Source organism: Stegastes partitus, unplaced genomic scaffold (genome assembly GCF_000690725.1).
Source record: "Stegastes partitus isolate 25-593 unplaced genomic scaffold, Stegastes_partitus-1.0.2 Scaffold1678, whole genome shotgun sequence".
Classification (NCBI taxonomy): Eukaryota; Metazoa; Chordata; class Actinopteri; family Pomacentridae; genus Stegastes; species Stegastes partitus.
Genome location: NW_007579409.1, coordinates 106,271 through 121,834, shown reverse-complemented (window position 1 = coordinate 121,834; position 15,564 = coordinate 106,271). Strand labels below are relative to the sequence as shown.

The following is a 15,564-nucleotide window of genomic DNA, read 5'->3' as shown; positions in this document are numbered from 1 at the left end:
ACAAAGTCTAAAATGCAGTAGGATCGTTGAACCTCCTTATCTTGTTTTTCCATTTCATTGGTTAACTAGGTCATGTGCCATTCTGCAGCCAGTCATCCAACCTCTGATCCGCCTCACTGCCTCTCGGCATGGCGCGCTAATCACAACCTGAAAGGTGAGTTTTAGTTTTGTTTCTTCTCTCCAAAACTGAAAAGAGACATGACACAGCAGGCAGCAGGAAATTTAATTGGTGGACAGAATTAACAAGGAAGTTCCTCGTCACCCATAGTGGAACTGCAATGATAGCATGTATTAATACACTTCACAATAATATTGATAGAAAGAATAAAACAGCCGAAAAGAAGCACAAAATAAGCCTCGTTTTAGAGATCAATAAACCAGATGCTGATTATGCCTTTAGACAATGAAATATTGTTCATATAATGAACCTTTTGTCACAGTGCTTAGATATGGTTATTTGCCTAACTTAACATTCCCAAAAGCTGATTTGACAACACACACAGCCAAAATGTAGGCATGATGATGTAACTAAGACAGAAGAGTTAAAACAAGTAATCGTGAAACAATCCTGTATAAGAGCTTAAAACTCAGGGGGAAATATGCTGACTGGAATGACGTGTCACTGTCTTTTTCATGTTGCTACATGTTGCTCGACTTTGGGAGGTTGTCATCAAAATCACATCTTCGCTTGCAAAAGAAAACACCAATCAAAGCAGGAAATTGCTCTTTTCTTAGTTTTTTTTTTTTTTTTTAAACTGATCAAATCAATTAAAAAGACATTCAGAAAACATAATAATCACTGTAAAAAAAAAAGAATCTATGATAAAATGGCTAATCCGTCTTTTTCACGGATTACTGAATCGAAATAATGTACAAACAGTATGTGGAATGACTGAATGGAGACATCAAACAATTTATACATTGGATCTCTTAAGTTTTGTCCAGGAGCAATAGCTGTGTTTTTCCTACACCGTTGATACTTATCAGTTCTGACATTCCCATCAGCTTTATAATGATGTGATGTAGAAATAAATGTACATGGGGCAGGTGCAGCAGTCTGTACTGTCTTTACAACAAGAGAGAGACAGAAAAGAGAGGGAGAACGTCATGAGAAACAATACACAAACATGTCCAAGCTGCAAGTGAGTTCAGTAAGTGCTTCTTTGAATGAGTCTCTTGAAACAGAACTCAGTGAACCACACTGACGAATGAAATTATTCACAGAAAATATCACAAGATGAGCAAACGAGTGTGGGTCCATACAGTACAACAGTGCCCTTGCTTTATTGGGGGTTTTTTTCCCCCCAATTTTTACTGCTAAACTTTGTATTTCCTTATCGTTTCCATGCATTTTTTGTTGTTGTAGAGGTGGCAACTTCTTGAATGAGCACTGTTGCACCGGTGCAGTCTTCAAATTATCCACTTTAGTTGTACACTGATTTAAAATATATTATGCAAGTCAAATAAACTGGATATTCTGTTTACTAGCATCAGGAGGTGCAAGCAGTGCTCAAGACCAAGACATAATGTACTCTCTTTAGATTGACACCTTCTGGTCAGAAACGTAATTGTTTCTTTTGTCAATCAGGCAGGCAGCTAAAAGAAATTGTGATGGCAGTTCAATGCATCATGACACAGGACTGCATGCAGTTTTCATGACATGGTGTCGAAACTGAGCTAACTGTTGTAGCAGACTTCAGCAATAAGCATCATGCAACACAAATTGTTACCTTTTTTTTTTTTTTTTCCGCCATGATATTTAAGACTTGCATGTGACCAATATGCAATGAGCAGAAAACAATGTTTGAATTGAATTGCTACTACATGTATGGACATTAAATTCAACAAATTTAATTCATTAGACTTAAAGTCTAATGAACTGTACATGTTGACGTTTAATGTTACACTGGGAGACTCAGATGCAACGTGTAACTTGAACAGAAAATTGCAGGATATATCACATGATGGTAGAATTGGCTGCTTTGTTTTTCAGACGCAGACATTTCTGTACAATATATCCAACATAAGAAAACATTGAGGGAAATAAAGATCTGAATCAGCAGACACAATGGTGATCAGAGGAATGTACAGTAATTTACCAGACACATATATATATATTGCAAAAAGAACGTGCAAGTGTGCCATGCAGCCGATGATTAGTGCAGTTGATAATGACGATGTGTCAGTATTAGTTTGAAGAGAAATGTTTCAAAGGAGGTCTAGCTACAGTACTTATTCCCTATTAAACAATAGTTCACATAACTCAACATACTTGTGGTGGTTTGTCTTTCCGCTGGCCTGATACTGGTGGACTGACAAACTTCTGCAAGCCAGTTTAAGAGGAACAGCTGATTAACTTTCGTATGCTCATTGCCAATTAACAGCTTATTAATATGCATTTTTATTTACATGCTAGGAAATATATAAAACTGGCTTGCAGAGCGTTTTTCCATTTACACCATACCATGATCACTCCAACATTTTTGGGGAAATAACTGGTTGCTTTAATGGAACAACCAGGGACTATGTGTGACATATTAAAGTGATAGATTGCAGTCACATCTGTGTGATAATTTACATATGGCATTAGCATTGGTTTACTTAAGTATTTGTGAACTATCGCCTTTGGTCTCCACAGTGCCCATGCAAGCACCCTTAACTTCCAGAAAGCTCTTAGAGACAGGATAAAGTAAAGCAAACTTACTTCATTCATACCTAAAAAAAAAACACAAAGAGAACAAAACAGGATCAGAATTCTCATTTACAGTCTGCATGCGTCAATGATACACATTAGCACCAGAACACACATTGAGACATTACTCTACTTTATTCACATTATATTACAATCGAATATATATATATATATGACACTCATAGGAGGAAAGTCTGACTGTATCGCACATTATGTTTGATTCCTGAATATTGTGATTAAGAGCCAAATATTTATGATACAATGACAGCTACTGAGGGGCGCTTTCCTCGTTGTACAGTTATAAAACAAATGCACAAAGGAGAGAGAAGTCACAGAATCGCCTGAAACATTATCAATATGTCCTCAAGTATAGCAGAAGAACATAGTCTCATACTCCAAGATAAAGTGAGTATGACTTTGTAATGTTATACACAGAGTGAGAGGAAGGGGCAAATAAAGCAGGAAGTCAGAGAGAGATTGAAAGAAGTCTTGAGGGAAGGGAAAGGCAAGACGCAGGCTGTTATACACCCCCACAGTTTAACCCCCACCTGCCCACCTCCCTCAATAACCCTAGTGTCGTACTTTTCCAGGAATGTAGTTACGGTCAATGCTTTCCTCTTGCAGAAACATGTGAAGACAGCGCTCGTTCTGGGCCAAGGGGTGACCTGCAATTCTGCAGAAACACACACACACACACAGACAGACAGACAACATTCAGTCCCTGGTCGTTTTTAATGCTCTCCGTAGAGGCTGCTAAAATTCAATTGTGGATTAGTTAGTTGGGGCTCCTTTTCCAGACACAGATTAGACAAAGCCTTCTAAAGAGCTCCGTGGTTTTGGCAATGTCTAACTCTAGTAAATATGTGAGTTTCTGTTTAGACCAACACATTTCGTGGCTCGAGAAGTCAGTGACAGCTTTGATGCGAGTTTTACCAGATTTATCCGAAATACACAAATGAGTCTCATAGCTCCTTTGCGGGCAACTCAGTACAATCCCTATTTCTAGAATATATTTTAATTTTGGAATGATGAGCAAGCTTACCTGTTGATGAACTGCTCCAGGCCCGATCGCCGCTCCTCAATGAAAGACTCCTCAAAAAGGCCCTCATCCCCACGGAATGGCAACTGTCTCTTCAGGGCTTTGCCTGGCAGAGGTGGTACTACAATCTAAGGTGGCAGGGGTCAAAACAAATCACAGAAAGTCCACACTTACTGAGCTATAAAGTCTAAACTGCAGACAGCATATTTAAACTTACGGCATACACTTCATTAGAATGGCAATTCATGTAAACAAACAATACAACTCAACACAGTGAATTAGACGATGCCACAAAACGTATGTTTTCATTTGCTATGCCAGCATAGAATACGCATTACCACAGAATAATTAGAGAATAACCCTACTCCTTATTTTACATCTTGAATGGGATCATATTTTTCCACCTGTAACACTCGTCACTGTTTGTACCGGCCAGTCTGCATTAATTATTACTGTTCACTCACCTTACTGTCTCTTTCCAGCTCATTCTTTAACCACTCAAAGTCACTGTATCTTCTCCGCACACAGGAATCCTTCAATTTGAAAATGGGAAGGTTTGTCTAGATAAAGAAGGGAGGGAAAAAAACAACCTTTGTTTATATTTAATTCAATAGCTTGCAAAAAAGCTAAAAAAGAAAAAAAAGAAAAGAAGAAGACAGCTCTTGCTGAACAAATGGCAACTATTTTGACTGAGTGAGGAAGGTGGAAGAATTACAACCAAAATAAAAAATCATACTCCTTCTTTTCACATTAAAGATGTTGCTAGCTTCCTGAAATAAATGCCTTTTACTTTGCAAACCTACCCTGAGTGCTTGAGCCTGGATGTCTTATGCCATTTTATTGGCTGTAATTCCTTCTCCCTCCTCATTTATTGTTCCCTTCCATGAGCGCTGGTGGTTTGAGGCACACCAGAAGCGCTCCTGTCACTTTTCTCTTTTATTTTGACAGAGTGCTGATAGTGGAGAGATCAGCATTGAGTAGGCTCCCATGCTCACCACTGCAACTGTATGTGGTGCTGCAAAACTTATCATTTTCAGTGTTAATAATTATTGGCAGCAATGAAATGTTTTAGTTTACAGAATGCCTTCAAACAGGGAAAACAAATGCACATTTGCAGAGGCCTATATGTGATCTTCAGATTGCATATTCAATCTTACAGTGACAGATGAGTGAAGCAAATCCTCACAGTAAAGGAGGGGTTGCTTTACTTGACTGTATTGGTGATTTAAATGATTTCTCTATTATTAAAAGTTTTGAATTCATTTACTGACAATTCATTGAATGAATTGTTTTAACACTGAATTTATCTTGTCAGTCAGTCTTGTAGTTTAATTGTGTCATGCTTATTTCAAATACAAGAAAAGATTCTTGTATCGCTGACAATAGAAGCGTTTGTTGTTTGATTAAAAATGCAGATTGTGGTTTCAAACAACACCAATGTATCTAAGTGATTCATTCATATAACTGTCTCCTCTGCATGACCCCTTTCGCACGACTTTCCAAGGACTTCCACTGATTCACTGCTGAAACAGCGAGTGGGAACTAACGAATCACGAAGCTTTCCAGTTAAGGCTGGCATCTGTTAACTAGGCTCATATAGATTTGTTTGGGTTCGTCTCTCACTGTATTCACCTAAAGCAATAAACCCACCCCTCAATCAAAGTTAGCCCACCATGTAATGAGGCCATGTCAGTTGTGCTGAATAAAAACATGATAGTGGTGAACACAGTAGCTTGTTTACATTGTGTTAGGCAAACTCTCCAAGGGAGACAGCTGCACCACAAAATGAGGATTTGTAGGCAAGACAGGCCTGGTAAGCTGCAATTACGCAATTACCGTGTCTGTCCTGTGTCAGCATCAGCTTCCTGAAACTGTTCTTTAAAATTAGCTGTGTTAGTGATTTTCTGTCTCACACTCTTACAAGATTAACTGCCGACCAACTGGACGAGGAAGTTAAACTTACTACCGTTGCTACTTCAGCTACTACTCACATTACTTGTTCTCTTTTTATGTCTAATTTAAATAAGCCCAACTTTACTATAAGCCATTTCTCCCGTTTCCATAAACCCCCACGACATTGTTAGCATTCCTCATTTAGCTACGCAACCTTTTCCTCTGATATCAAGGTGTAGCGTTATTCCCCTCGCATATTTAACTTAAAGATATTAGCTAGTAACGTTGGTAGTGTTTTATACTGTTAGCAATATATGTAGTCGGTGGCAGGTAATGTTAAATTAGTCCTCATTTTGTTGACAGTACAGTTAAGTGCTACTAGCGTTAGCAGTTAGCTTCACGGTGTCCTCCTGGAGCTCCCACATTTCCCAACAAGCTGTATGCTTCATTCACTGCTTTTAACTGGCTAACTACTTAGCATTTAACTACAGCTACACCAGTGAAATGGCTCACATTTGTAAACCTACTTTAAACCCTGTACGTTCACCAAACTTCTACATTCCAGCCTCGCTACCTACACCAACAAAACCACCACAAGCTAGGCCGCTGACAATCCCCGGTCCTCGATTTTTACTCGCACTCCATCTTCAGCGACTCCGCGCGGCTAACGTCAACGTCACAGCCCCCCCGTCACCTGTGTTGACCGAAGCCAAGCGGCTAAACATGCTAACTAGCTAGCAACAACACTGTAATTACCAGGTTAGCTTAGCGAATAAAGGCTAATGCTGCAACAAGGTGTTTCGCGGCTCGACACCTACCCTCATGCGAACTTCGTAAGTTGTGTAACGGCCCCGTCCGACTCCGATTATTTGTGGATCATAAACATCTATTTCCAGAAAATTGCTGGGGGGGCCGTAAGCATCCGTCAGGTCCTGGGGCTTGGAATTCAACCGGCGAGTGTCGGCCACCACAGGATCTGACATTTTCTCGGGCTGTTAATTTTTGGACGACCGACGGAGAATGAGCGTCAAACCAGCTAAATACACAGGGAAGTGTTAAATCTCATCTGAATTGATTGCGATAGCCTATCGGTTCAGCTGGGGGAAGTAGCTGACTTGAGTCGCTCTCTTCTTGCGGGGGCCAGCCGCCCTGCGCCCTGCCCTTCTTGAATCTGAAAAATGCGTTGACTCAGTTCCGTACTGTGCGGGACACTGACTCCGCACTCCCTCTAACGGACGCCGGGGAAACTGGACGGGACACACCGGCCCTGGTTGTCCTGGCATCAGTCGTTGGAGTCATGAGACTTTTTTGATGGGAAAGGACGTATAGTTATTTTTCAAAAAACAGAAGATCGAAATACAGCAGGGACTAGACAAGCTCGTTAATAGAAGACAAATAATAGTTCATCAGGAATTGAACGTCAGTTGAAGAACCTCTTTATTTTGTGGATGGTTCTTCTTCACATTCATTATGTGGTTCTTTACATGTTTTTGATTTTTTTATTGAAGTTATTTGGTTTGGTGGCAGGTCATAGCATACAACTAGACCATCATTTTTCTTAGTTAAGCTGCAGAATATTTTCCCAATTGATGTTCTCTATAAAGCATCAGAAAACACTAAGAAATACCCATCACAGTTTATCGTTTAGTTTATAATATTGTTGATATTATTACATGATACTATTTCATCAGAGTATTGTCGCACTGTGGTGTCACTTTCTAATGGGGAAATCAGTAACTTAATCATACAAAATGAATTATTCAGGAGTCCTCTTGGGTCAATTGGAAGCCCTTAATGTTGCCATTAACGCTGGCTGGTATTTATCCTCTATTTCGTAATATTTCGGTTATTAAATAATTCATTAATAGATGCTAATGGGGTTCTTGCTTTCTAATAATCCATCAAGTTTTCACTTACACATGTTCATGAACTGTTCAAAATAGAATTCGGTCCAGATGCCCTGTAAGTCACTTCTTGTTAGATAACAGTGTGATGTTAGAGGGGGATGAACACCACAAGCCAAAGGGATTTATAGACTTGGCAACCTCAGTGGTACAAATACAGCATTGTTTTATGTGTTTTTTTGGGGCCTTTTTGCCTTTATTTGACAGGACAGTAGAGAGTGAGACAGGAAAGTGGGGAGAAGAATGTGGGCAAGACCTGCAGCAAGTGGCCATGGGCTGGATTTGAACCCATGACCGCTGCGTCGGGGGCTATAGCCCCTGTACATGGGTCACCAGCTCAACCAGTTGGGCTATAGCAGCAGCCTGTTTTATGTGCTTTTAAGTGTTTTTGTTTGTTTGTTTTAAAAAAAAACAATCATGATTTTTTAAAGCCACGAGCAAAGTATTTATTGAATAAATCCAAGAGTTTATAAGTTACAAACTCTACATAGAAATACTGCAACCAACATGATTACATCAGTGAGTTAACAGTGACTCTTAAATACTGTATGAAGATCAATAACCATATTGTCACTTTACGAATAAGATATTTGCGTTAAAAATACTGGGATGTTATTTTCTGCCTTCATTCATCTATACATGAAACCAACGGCCAGTTTAAAGTGAACAATTAGTAACTTATTAACTTATTTTAAATGTTCCAAAACAAAAAACAAACACAAAAACACTTTTAAGAGAGTCATGTTCTCCAAAACTACATTGAAATGTATTTTCATGCTGAACTGTTTGCATGAAGTAATCAAACACAAGAGAGTCAAGATCATATTTTCAGTGCCAAAGCTGATCACATGTTTTTAAAAAGGTGAGATAGATTTTCAATAAAAAAAAAATGTTAAGTATATCTATACAAATCATTAGTATATCACCAAGATCCATGTAGGGAAAAGTGTAACTTGTTATAGTGACAGATACAGAAAAAATGCCCAACTGAAACTGAAATATAGGAAGTCAGCTTTTTTTTTTTCACTATTGCTTCATACCATTCTAGAGAATTAAGTCCTTTTGCTGATACAGATTTTCAATGTGAAACATAAGCTTTCTTCAACAATGTTTACATTCCCTGTGTCGAACATGGGTTTCACGTCAATGTCACTTTTTAGGATGCGATTTTCTTCATGCACACTTAAGTCCAAACACTAAACTTTACCTTAATGTATAATATATTCACATATTTGCCTCTGATAAGTAAATATGTCAAAAGTAAGTCAGCACAACTGTAAAGCAGCATGCAGTTGAAGGGAACACTCTTCAGAAATCCAGATTTTCAGCTAAACTGAGGCAGTGATGAAGCTTAGACGTGTGAAACATATTCCTCTCATATCGGATGCTCTTTTTTGTTTCTTTTTATGCTGAAACAAGTTTTCATTGTTCTACTATAAAAACTTGAACTAGTGTAACAAAAGCAACTGGCCATGAGAGTCCATGCTGGTGCCTCAAAACAGCGGATTAAAACACTGATTCAGATGCCTCCAAAACAGAACCTTGCTGCTCCTCTTCAGGTTCGACTGTAAAGGTGGAAGATGACACAGCAATAGATTCTCTTCTGTTTCTTTTGGAGAACGGATGGAGAAGACAGCTCAGACAGTTTGGTCGGTGGAGACAGAAGAAGTGGAGCTGTCAGATCTCTCGCTGTCGGACTGGGAGACGTTGCAGTACTCGCGGACAGGGCAGGCGCGCTCATTGTAGTTAGCTTTAAAACTCTCTTTCACGCCTTTGGGGAACCAACCCTTTGAGAAAGACAAGAGAATGAGTTTTCGTTTGGTTTGTTTTTGTCACTTTGCTAAATTGGACATTGTGGGATTCTGAATGAAATGTATCAACAACTATTCAATTTGACCAATGAAAGTCCCACCAGACTCAGCTGCAGATTGTTTTGAGTGGACACGGAGCCCTGGATGCTATACCGATGTCTTGAGAGATCAGTGATGGCTTGGGAACCACGGGGATGAGGATGATTCTGAGCCTGAATGGGAGGTAGAAACATTTTCACTCTCAGCTGATTATATCAACAACTCATCTGTGTTAACTTTTGTTTACTTACGATTGAGTAAGGTAAATGTTAGTTAGCATCCCCTAGTTTGTAATGCATTATACATGTCAAATGAGTAAAAATGCATAAAGAAGTAAATTTTCTTCCATCATCACTTACATTTACTGCTAGTGTAAATTTTTTTATTTTTTAAAAATCTTATACTTAGCTACAGACAATTGCAAACAGTGTAAATCGGCAATTAATGCTGACACTAACAAAAAAAAAAAAAAAAAGCAGAAAATAAGTTAACGTTGCTCATGCACACTACAACTGCAACTAAAGCCATTTATGTGTGACATTGTTGCAGTTTGGAGAAGTGGGTCCAAATGCAGGATACAGGAAGGAGGTTGCAAAAACAAAAAGCGAGTTTTCATGACTTAAACTGCTGCAAGATACAAAAAATCTGCACAGGCAAGCAAAAAACATAGGCTAAGGCAGAACCCAGGGTGCAAACTACAAGTACAAAGAACCAAATGAGGCATAAGCTTAAAAAAAAAAAAAAAAAAAACACAACCTGGAAAGGCAAGGCAAAAAGTTTGCAGGTGAAGAACACAAGGACACACGAGGAACAAGTGTAACTAGGGCCAAAACTATGACAAAGACAAACAAGCCAACCCACCTTTCATGGTGCAGTAACATTATGACGAGTAGGATGAGAGTGAGGGCACCCACTCCGTACAGCACTGGTGTCCACACCGACATTGGCAAACGCTGAGTTGTGGCTTGGAGGTGGGAAAAAAAAGAATGTAGATTGTAATTGTTCTGTAGTATTTTCCCTCTGATGTTTTGTGCATATGCAGAGACACAGCATAGTTAGAGCCACATCTGAGTTTTAATCATACACTGGTGAAAACGTGACATTATTCTCAAATATGCACACAGAAAATAAGTAATGAGACACATCTAGCAAAATTCTACCCACATTTAAGTATTCTAGCTGATATTTAGCGTAGTGATACGTAACCCATCACCCATTCTTTTAGCAACCTTGCAAGTTGCCTGTCTATACCCTTACTGTATGTTGTTTTTGTTGTTGTTAATTTTTGTGTTACACTTTCTAGAGGTTGTCTGTTGGAAGTCAGTGAATACCTCAGTCTTTCAGTAGATATAGACTTTCTACACAACAGACATTTTATAATTTTACCTGTGCCATTGTTGGATCCCCAGACCACAGGCTCACTCCAGTCGCTCCAGAATAAAGACTGTCCACAGATGTGCTCCAGTCTGCTCCGCACTCGCAGCTCATATCGGGAGGTACTGGATGGCAAGTTGATGCAGTAGCTCTGAATCGCAGCACCGACCATAGAACGCTGGAACATGAGACAGCGATAAGAGGATAGAAAGATGCGAAGGAAAGACAAAAAAAAAATAAAAAGGAGAAAGGACAAGAGATTGAAACATCTCTTTCTTTCTTTTTTTTTAAAAAACAGCCTACCTGCTCCTTCCTGTCGTTTATCTTGTAGAGGACTTCACTCTCCACACACTTGAAACTAGTCTGGTTCCAGTAAAACCACAGGTTAAAGTCAGATCCATTCTTCACGGTCAGGTTGCTTGGTGGATATAACTTGACTGGAGACAACACAGACATTCAGTGATAAATAAGGGGATAGCGATGGTAACAGAGCAGACATGCCAGCATACTTTTAGATTTTACAGCCTTTTTTCCGTTGGAATAAGCATTGTTTCACCTTTGTTGGAAAATAGATTCTAGATGTTAGGTTACAGTAGGTTCTCCCATTGAGTAGAAATGTCTGTCCTCTATCATTCGATTTATTATTATAGCTCAGTTTTAGGTTTTACATCACTAAATATGCATACCTTTTTTTACGAGCTCATGCGTCTTCCGAAAAATGTCATTGCCATGTTCGAGTTCGGTGTAAAATGTGAGGAATCTTTTGGTTTCTTCATAGGGTTGATTGCATCCAGTGTTCATGCCGTTCTCCGACAGATAGGTGGCGCAGGTGCTTACTTTTTCATTGTGGAACCTGTATAGAAGTAGCTATTTAGTCATTCATACAAAGCAAAGTAAGCAGCCATGTTAATTGTAAACATGAGTCACATAACAATCAGGTAATCTGCATGGGAAAGATTGATTGTCCTATTTTTAAAAAAAAAAACCAAAAGGTAACATTAAAAGAAATACAGATTTTAACAGCTTTAGGACAAGATTAGCTTATCTTTTTGATATTTTCTCCAGAATTTGTTATATTTAGGTCCAGTATTTAGAAAACTTATATGACGTACCTATGTGAAAAATGAGTTATTCCTAGTCAAGTGCTGAAGCACCTTAAAAGAGCACTTCTTAAGAGATAACATGATGAATCCTATGCATGCACAGAGCAGGAATAACCAGTCTGATGGAAGGATTGACCCAACATCGCCCCTGAGTTCAATAATAAATTCTTTACATTTTACTTGTTTTTTTAGTTTTTTTTTTTACATTGCTTATTTCATTTGTCAAGCCTCTATGGTGCCTCTAATATGGATTAAATAGCACACAAAAACTAAACTAAACTTGAAAACAAAGCTGACTGTTTTTAAGTGAGTTCCATCATATAAATCACATGAGGAGGCTTTAGCACCACACTCACAATAGGTTGCAAACAAACTCAGTGTTGCATAACAGAACAGACCTTTTAGGAAGGATTTTTTTAATCTCTACCTTTCAGTCATTTACAGCATTTTACTCTTAAGCTGTTTGATAAGTTCTGATAGACATGACATAATCAGTTTTATGGTTGAAGTTTTGTTGTTGGTATTACGAACCAGCTGGAGAAGGTGTAGTTGACTTCTGGAGTCCCCTTCTGATTCCAGGAACAGTGAACATGTTTCAGGTGCACCACCACACAGTCCACATCTGTCAGAAACACAAGAGAGACCAACAGGATAGGTTTATGATGAAAATGAAATGGAGATAAAAAATCTTTAGCTGAGGTTCAGGAGCAGGACTACACCTCAACCACTCCCCTTCTTGTCATATGTCTATACATACCACTCTGCCCTTCCCACTTGTTTGTTCTTGCTTCTCGGGCGCAGAGCAACACATGCCATCGCTCAGTCACGCTATCAGTCTACAAGTTCTTAGAAAACCCTAACTTACCACGGATCGCTCATTCATTAGCCCTCCATGAGGGAATGTCCAACCCGGCTCCAGGTCTCTTCCACGCCAATTAGTCACATTCACAACAAGGCCCCGGAGACAAGGAGATCAGGTTGATGGCTCCATAAAGACTATTAACTACGTCACTCTTCACGAAGAAACAACTTTAATTAGAATTCCTCTTTCCATTCTCCAGCCCCATCACTGTCCTCATCCGATCCCAGCTACAACCAGGGAGGCTCTTCTCAGGGAAGACCAACATATAATTACTCCCTCTTCAACCTTCACTCTCTCCAGCGCTGCTGTTCAAAGCAGGCGAGAGTCCAGAGAAGCTGCTGCATCCGGAAAAGATTGGTGCGCTCCCACACTGCCGGCAGATCCTCCGGCAACATCCCTCCACATGAAATCTCTGACTAGATGGCCGTTTGTCTTCAGAGAGCAGTGAGAGAAAATCTTCACATGCCACCTCACTGACGACATCTGACAAACTCCTACAGCATGTGATAAAGCAACTCATCTATCCTCCCTTGAAACTTCCCAACAACCTTTTCCCTTCACGTCTGGCACAGGGCTGCCAGCTTATAGTACAAGAGTTTGACAACGACCTGACTCTAATTCCCAACATAGCCATCCATCCTGGAGACGCAGGTGTCAGTCATTCTTCCGTCCACAAACGTGCAAAAGAGACATTAGAAGAGCTCTTTGTTGATTAGTTTGAGCACTTTTGTTCGTTTCCTGCATTTTTTTTAAATGCACACACAAAATGGGCAGCTAGTGGACTGTGATGGATTATTGGTGAATCTGACAAAAGGGAATTGGATTAAGATCCCAAACTTAATAACGCACAATGGACCTACACAAACAGCAAGAAACTGATAGCAGTGTATTCACCCCCCCAACACACACACACACACACACACACACACACACACAGACAAACGCACTCATACAAGGAAGTGGCGGCACCATGACGTTTAGGGAAATTTACACGAAATGTTCATAACCAAGGAAATAGGGCTCTACCTTAAACAAATTTGATTTATTTTGATTTAATAAAATCGTGATTACCTACAATATTAAGTTTTGAGCTTATATTAATGTAGTTTTGCCCCCCAACTCTTTCTAACCTTCTTTCCTTTTTAAGAAACTTGTGAAATATGTAGTTAAAATCACTCATACATCATTAACATTGTAAGGTTTTTTTTTGATAATTCAGGAATATTCTCTAATATTGTACATAGCGACTTCAAGTAATGAGAGCCTAATATGAAACAATAAGATTAGATCTGCCAACAGCCCCGAACCAAAGTGAATTAGTGTTCAGAAACATCCAAATGTAATAAAACTGTTCAATTTTAATACCAAAATTACATAGAATTTCCAAAAATTAAATAGATCGTCCTCAGATGCTCTCACCTGGAGGTTGTATGGCAAAAACATGTCCGATCAGACAGAGAAGCAGAAGCAGCGAAGTCGGCATCGTGGGGGACAGAAACAGGATGTCAGCAATGGTGAACTTCTGCGTATCACTTTGCTGCTCTTGACTTTTACAGGTTTCCTGTCAGAGGAAATGTCAAACCCAGGGGGTGTGTACAGACATTTTGATGAGCTGTTGCTCTAACCTGAAAAAGAACATCCTCCCCTAATCTGAACAAAATATGGTGATTTAACTAACCACAATAACTTTGTAAATAGCTGTAAAATTTCAAACATTAATAGAATTACAAAAACTGTTAACGTATTTTTTGCAGATGCTGTTTCTTGTAAACTAGTTTAAGCAGGAATTTGGTTTTGAGTCATGAGCTTCAGTCTGTCATCTATCAGTTTGACTGTAAAAGACATAAACCTATGTGGTCATCAAAAAGAGTCTTTGGATTCATTGGCTTTTTTTTCTGTTATAACACTGTAAAATATTCAGTTTTCTACAAGAAGAGCTATGAGATGACTTAAAATGTAATCTGCTGTTATATAAATAAAACTAAATTGAACTGAATTGAACTGAACTGAGGAAGCATTTTTGCAACCAAAAAGGTGAAAATCCCAACATTCAAACTTCAAACACTTTGAGCTCAGTTGATTATGGCTAAAAATTTAAAAGTAGATTTTAAAAATTTTACTCATTGGAAATTTAATGCGCTTTACTTCCACAGTATCTGTCTTTTTCTTTGTCCCACTGTTACAGACATCACGGCTGTTTTATAGTAAATCTTTCACCTGAATATATAGCTGTCTGATGTGTCTCCTGATGCTCAGCACGATCTCTCTGCTGTGGAGCTTGGGGTTCTGCCTCATTTTAAATCTAATTCTGAAGATCAGATCAAAGAATACCAAGAATATCATTGTCCAGAGCATTTTCCATTCAAAACTGCGTAGAGCTCGGAGAAAAGCTATATAAAATAGCATGCATCCTATATATATTTTACATGTTCTGCAGTTCTAATCATTTCAATTCTGAATCTGAACCTTCATCTTCATTTCCCACTTTAAAAAAAATGCACTTAGACAACTGAACACTTTATGCAGTTTAATGCTGATGGTGTCTTTATTTATTGATTTCTGGTGAGGCCCAGGAATTAGACTGGACTAGACTGTATCTAGTTTTGCATGACAAAATATGTGCTGATCTATAGACAAAATACAAAATGCCATGATCACATTTCGTTGCTATTTCACAGTATCTATTAGAATAGTTTTGACATGAAATTGGAGTGGACAGTCAAATAACAAGTTGTACAAAAACGTATCTAGTCTGTGATAAAGATGTGGTGTCAAGAGACATCTGATATGTATTTCCCTTTCATGTATACGCTGCTCCAAATTAAGTTTTGTGGGTTGGTTTCCTGT

At 38.9% G+C, this 15,564-nt stretch overlaps 2 protein-coding genes across 3 annotated transcripts; both read right to left on the bottom strand.

The window, feature by feature from the left end:
• Positions 1 to 204: 204 nt before the first annotated feature.
• On the bottom strand, positions 205 to 6,776 carry snx12 (sorting nexin 12). 2 transcript variants are annotated; one of them, XM_008301489.1, is made up of 6 exons: positions 6,443 to 6,771; positions 4,196 to 4,291; positions 3,735 to 3,859; positions 3,275 to 3,365; positions 2,705 to 2,715; positions 205 to 1,066 (listed from the first exon to the last, which is right to left on the bottom strand). In XM_008301489.1, exons 1-5 carry the CDS (start codon positions 6,605 to 6,607, stop codon positions 2,710 to 2,712), a joined length of 483 nt encoding a protein of 160 aa, XP_008299711.1. In that variant the 5' UTR covers positions 6,608 to 6,771; the 3' UTR covers positions 205 to 1,066; positions 2,705 to 2,709. The 2 variants fall into 2 exon arrangements, with proteins under 2 accessions (XP_008299711.1, XP_008299710.1); XM_008301488.1 differs by lacking the exons at positions 205 to 1,066; positions 2,705 to 2,715 and having other exon boundaries at positions 2,809 to 3,365; positions 6,443 to 6,776.
• Positions 6,777 to 7,948: 1,172 nt separating this feature from the next.
• On the bottom strand, positions 7,949 to 14,239 carry LOC103371981 (cytokine receptor common subunit gamma). The gene is made up of 8 exons (XM_008301486.1): positions 14,137 to 14,239; positions 12,387 to 12,477; positions 11,439 to 11,605; positions 11,056 to 11,189; positions 10,765 to 10,930; positions 10,240 to 10,342; positions 9,493 to 9,551; positions 7,949 to 9,317 (listed from the first exon to the last, which is right to left on the bottom strand). Exons 1-8 carry the CDS (start codon positions 14,198 to 14,200, stop codon positions 9,166 to 9,168), a joined length of 936 nt encoding a protein of 311 aa, XP_008299708.1. The 5' UTR covers positions 14,201 to 14,239; the 3' UTR covers positions 7,949 to 9,165.
• Positions 14,240 to 15,564: the final 1,325 nt, after the last annotated feature.

What these genes read in the sequence shown, in the direction of transcription:
- snx12 (XM_008301488.1), bottom strand. Translation starts at nt 6,607, where the DNA reads ATGTCAGATCCTGTGGTGGCCGACACTCGCCGGTTGAATTCCAAGCCC. An exon ending in CTTACGAAGTTCGCATGAGG is followed by an intron (nt 4,292 to 6,442) that starts GTAGGTGTCGAG and finishes TTCTTTATCTAG; the next exon opens with ACAAACCTTCCCATTTTCAA. An exon ending in AGCTGGAAAGAGACAGTAAG is followed by an intron (nt 3,860 to 4,195) that starts GTGAGTGAACAG and finishes CTGCCACCTTAG; the next exon opens with ATTGTAGTACCACCTCTGCC.
- LOC103371981 (XM_008301486.1), bottom strand. Translation starts at nt 14,200, where the DNA reads ATGCCGACTTCGCTGCTTCTGCTTCTCTGTCTGATCGGACATGTTTTT. An exon ending in GCATGAGCTCGTAAAAAAAG is followed by an intron (nt 11,190 to 11,438) that starts GTATGCATATTT and finishes TGTTGTCTCCAG; the next exon opens with TCAAGTTATATCCACCAAGC. An exon ending in GGGATCCAACAATGGCACAG is followed by an intron (nt 10,343 to 10,764) that starts GTAAAATTATAA and finishes CCCACCTCCAAG; the next exon opens with CCACAACTCAGCGTTTGCCA.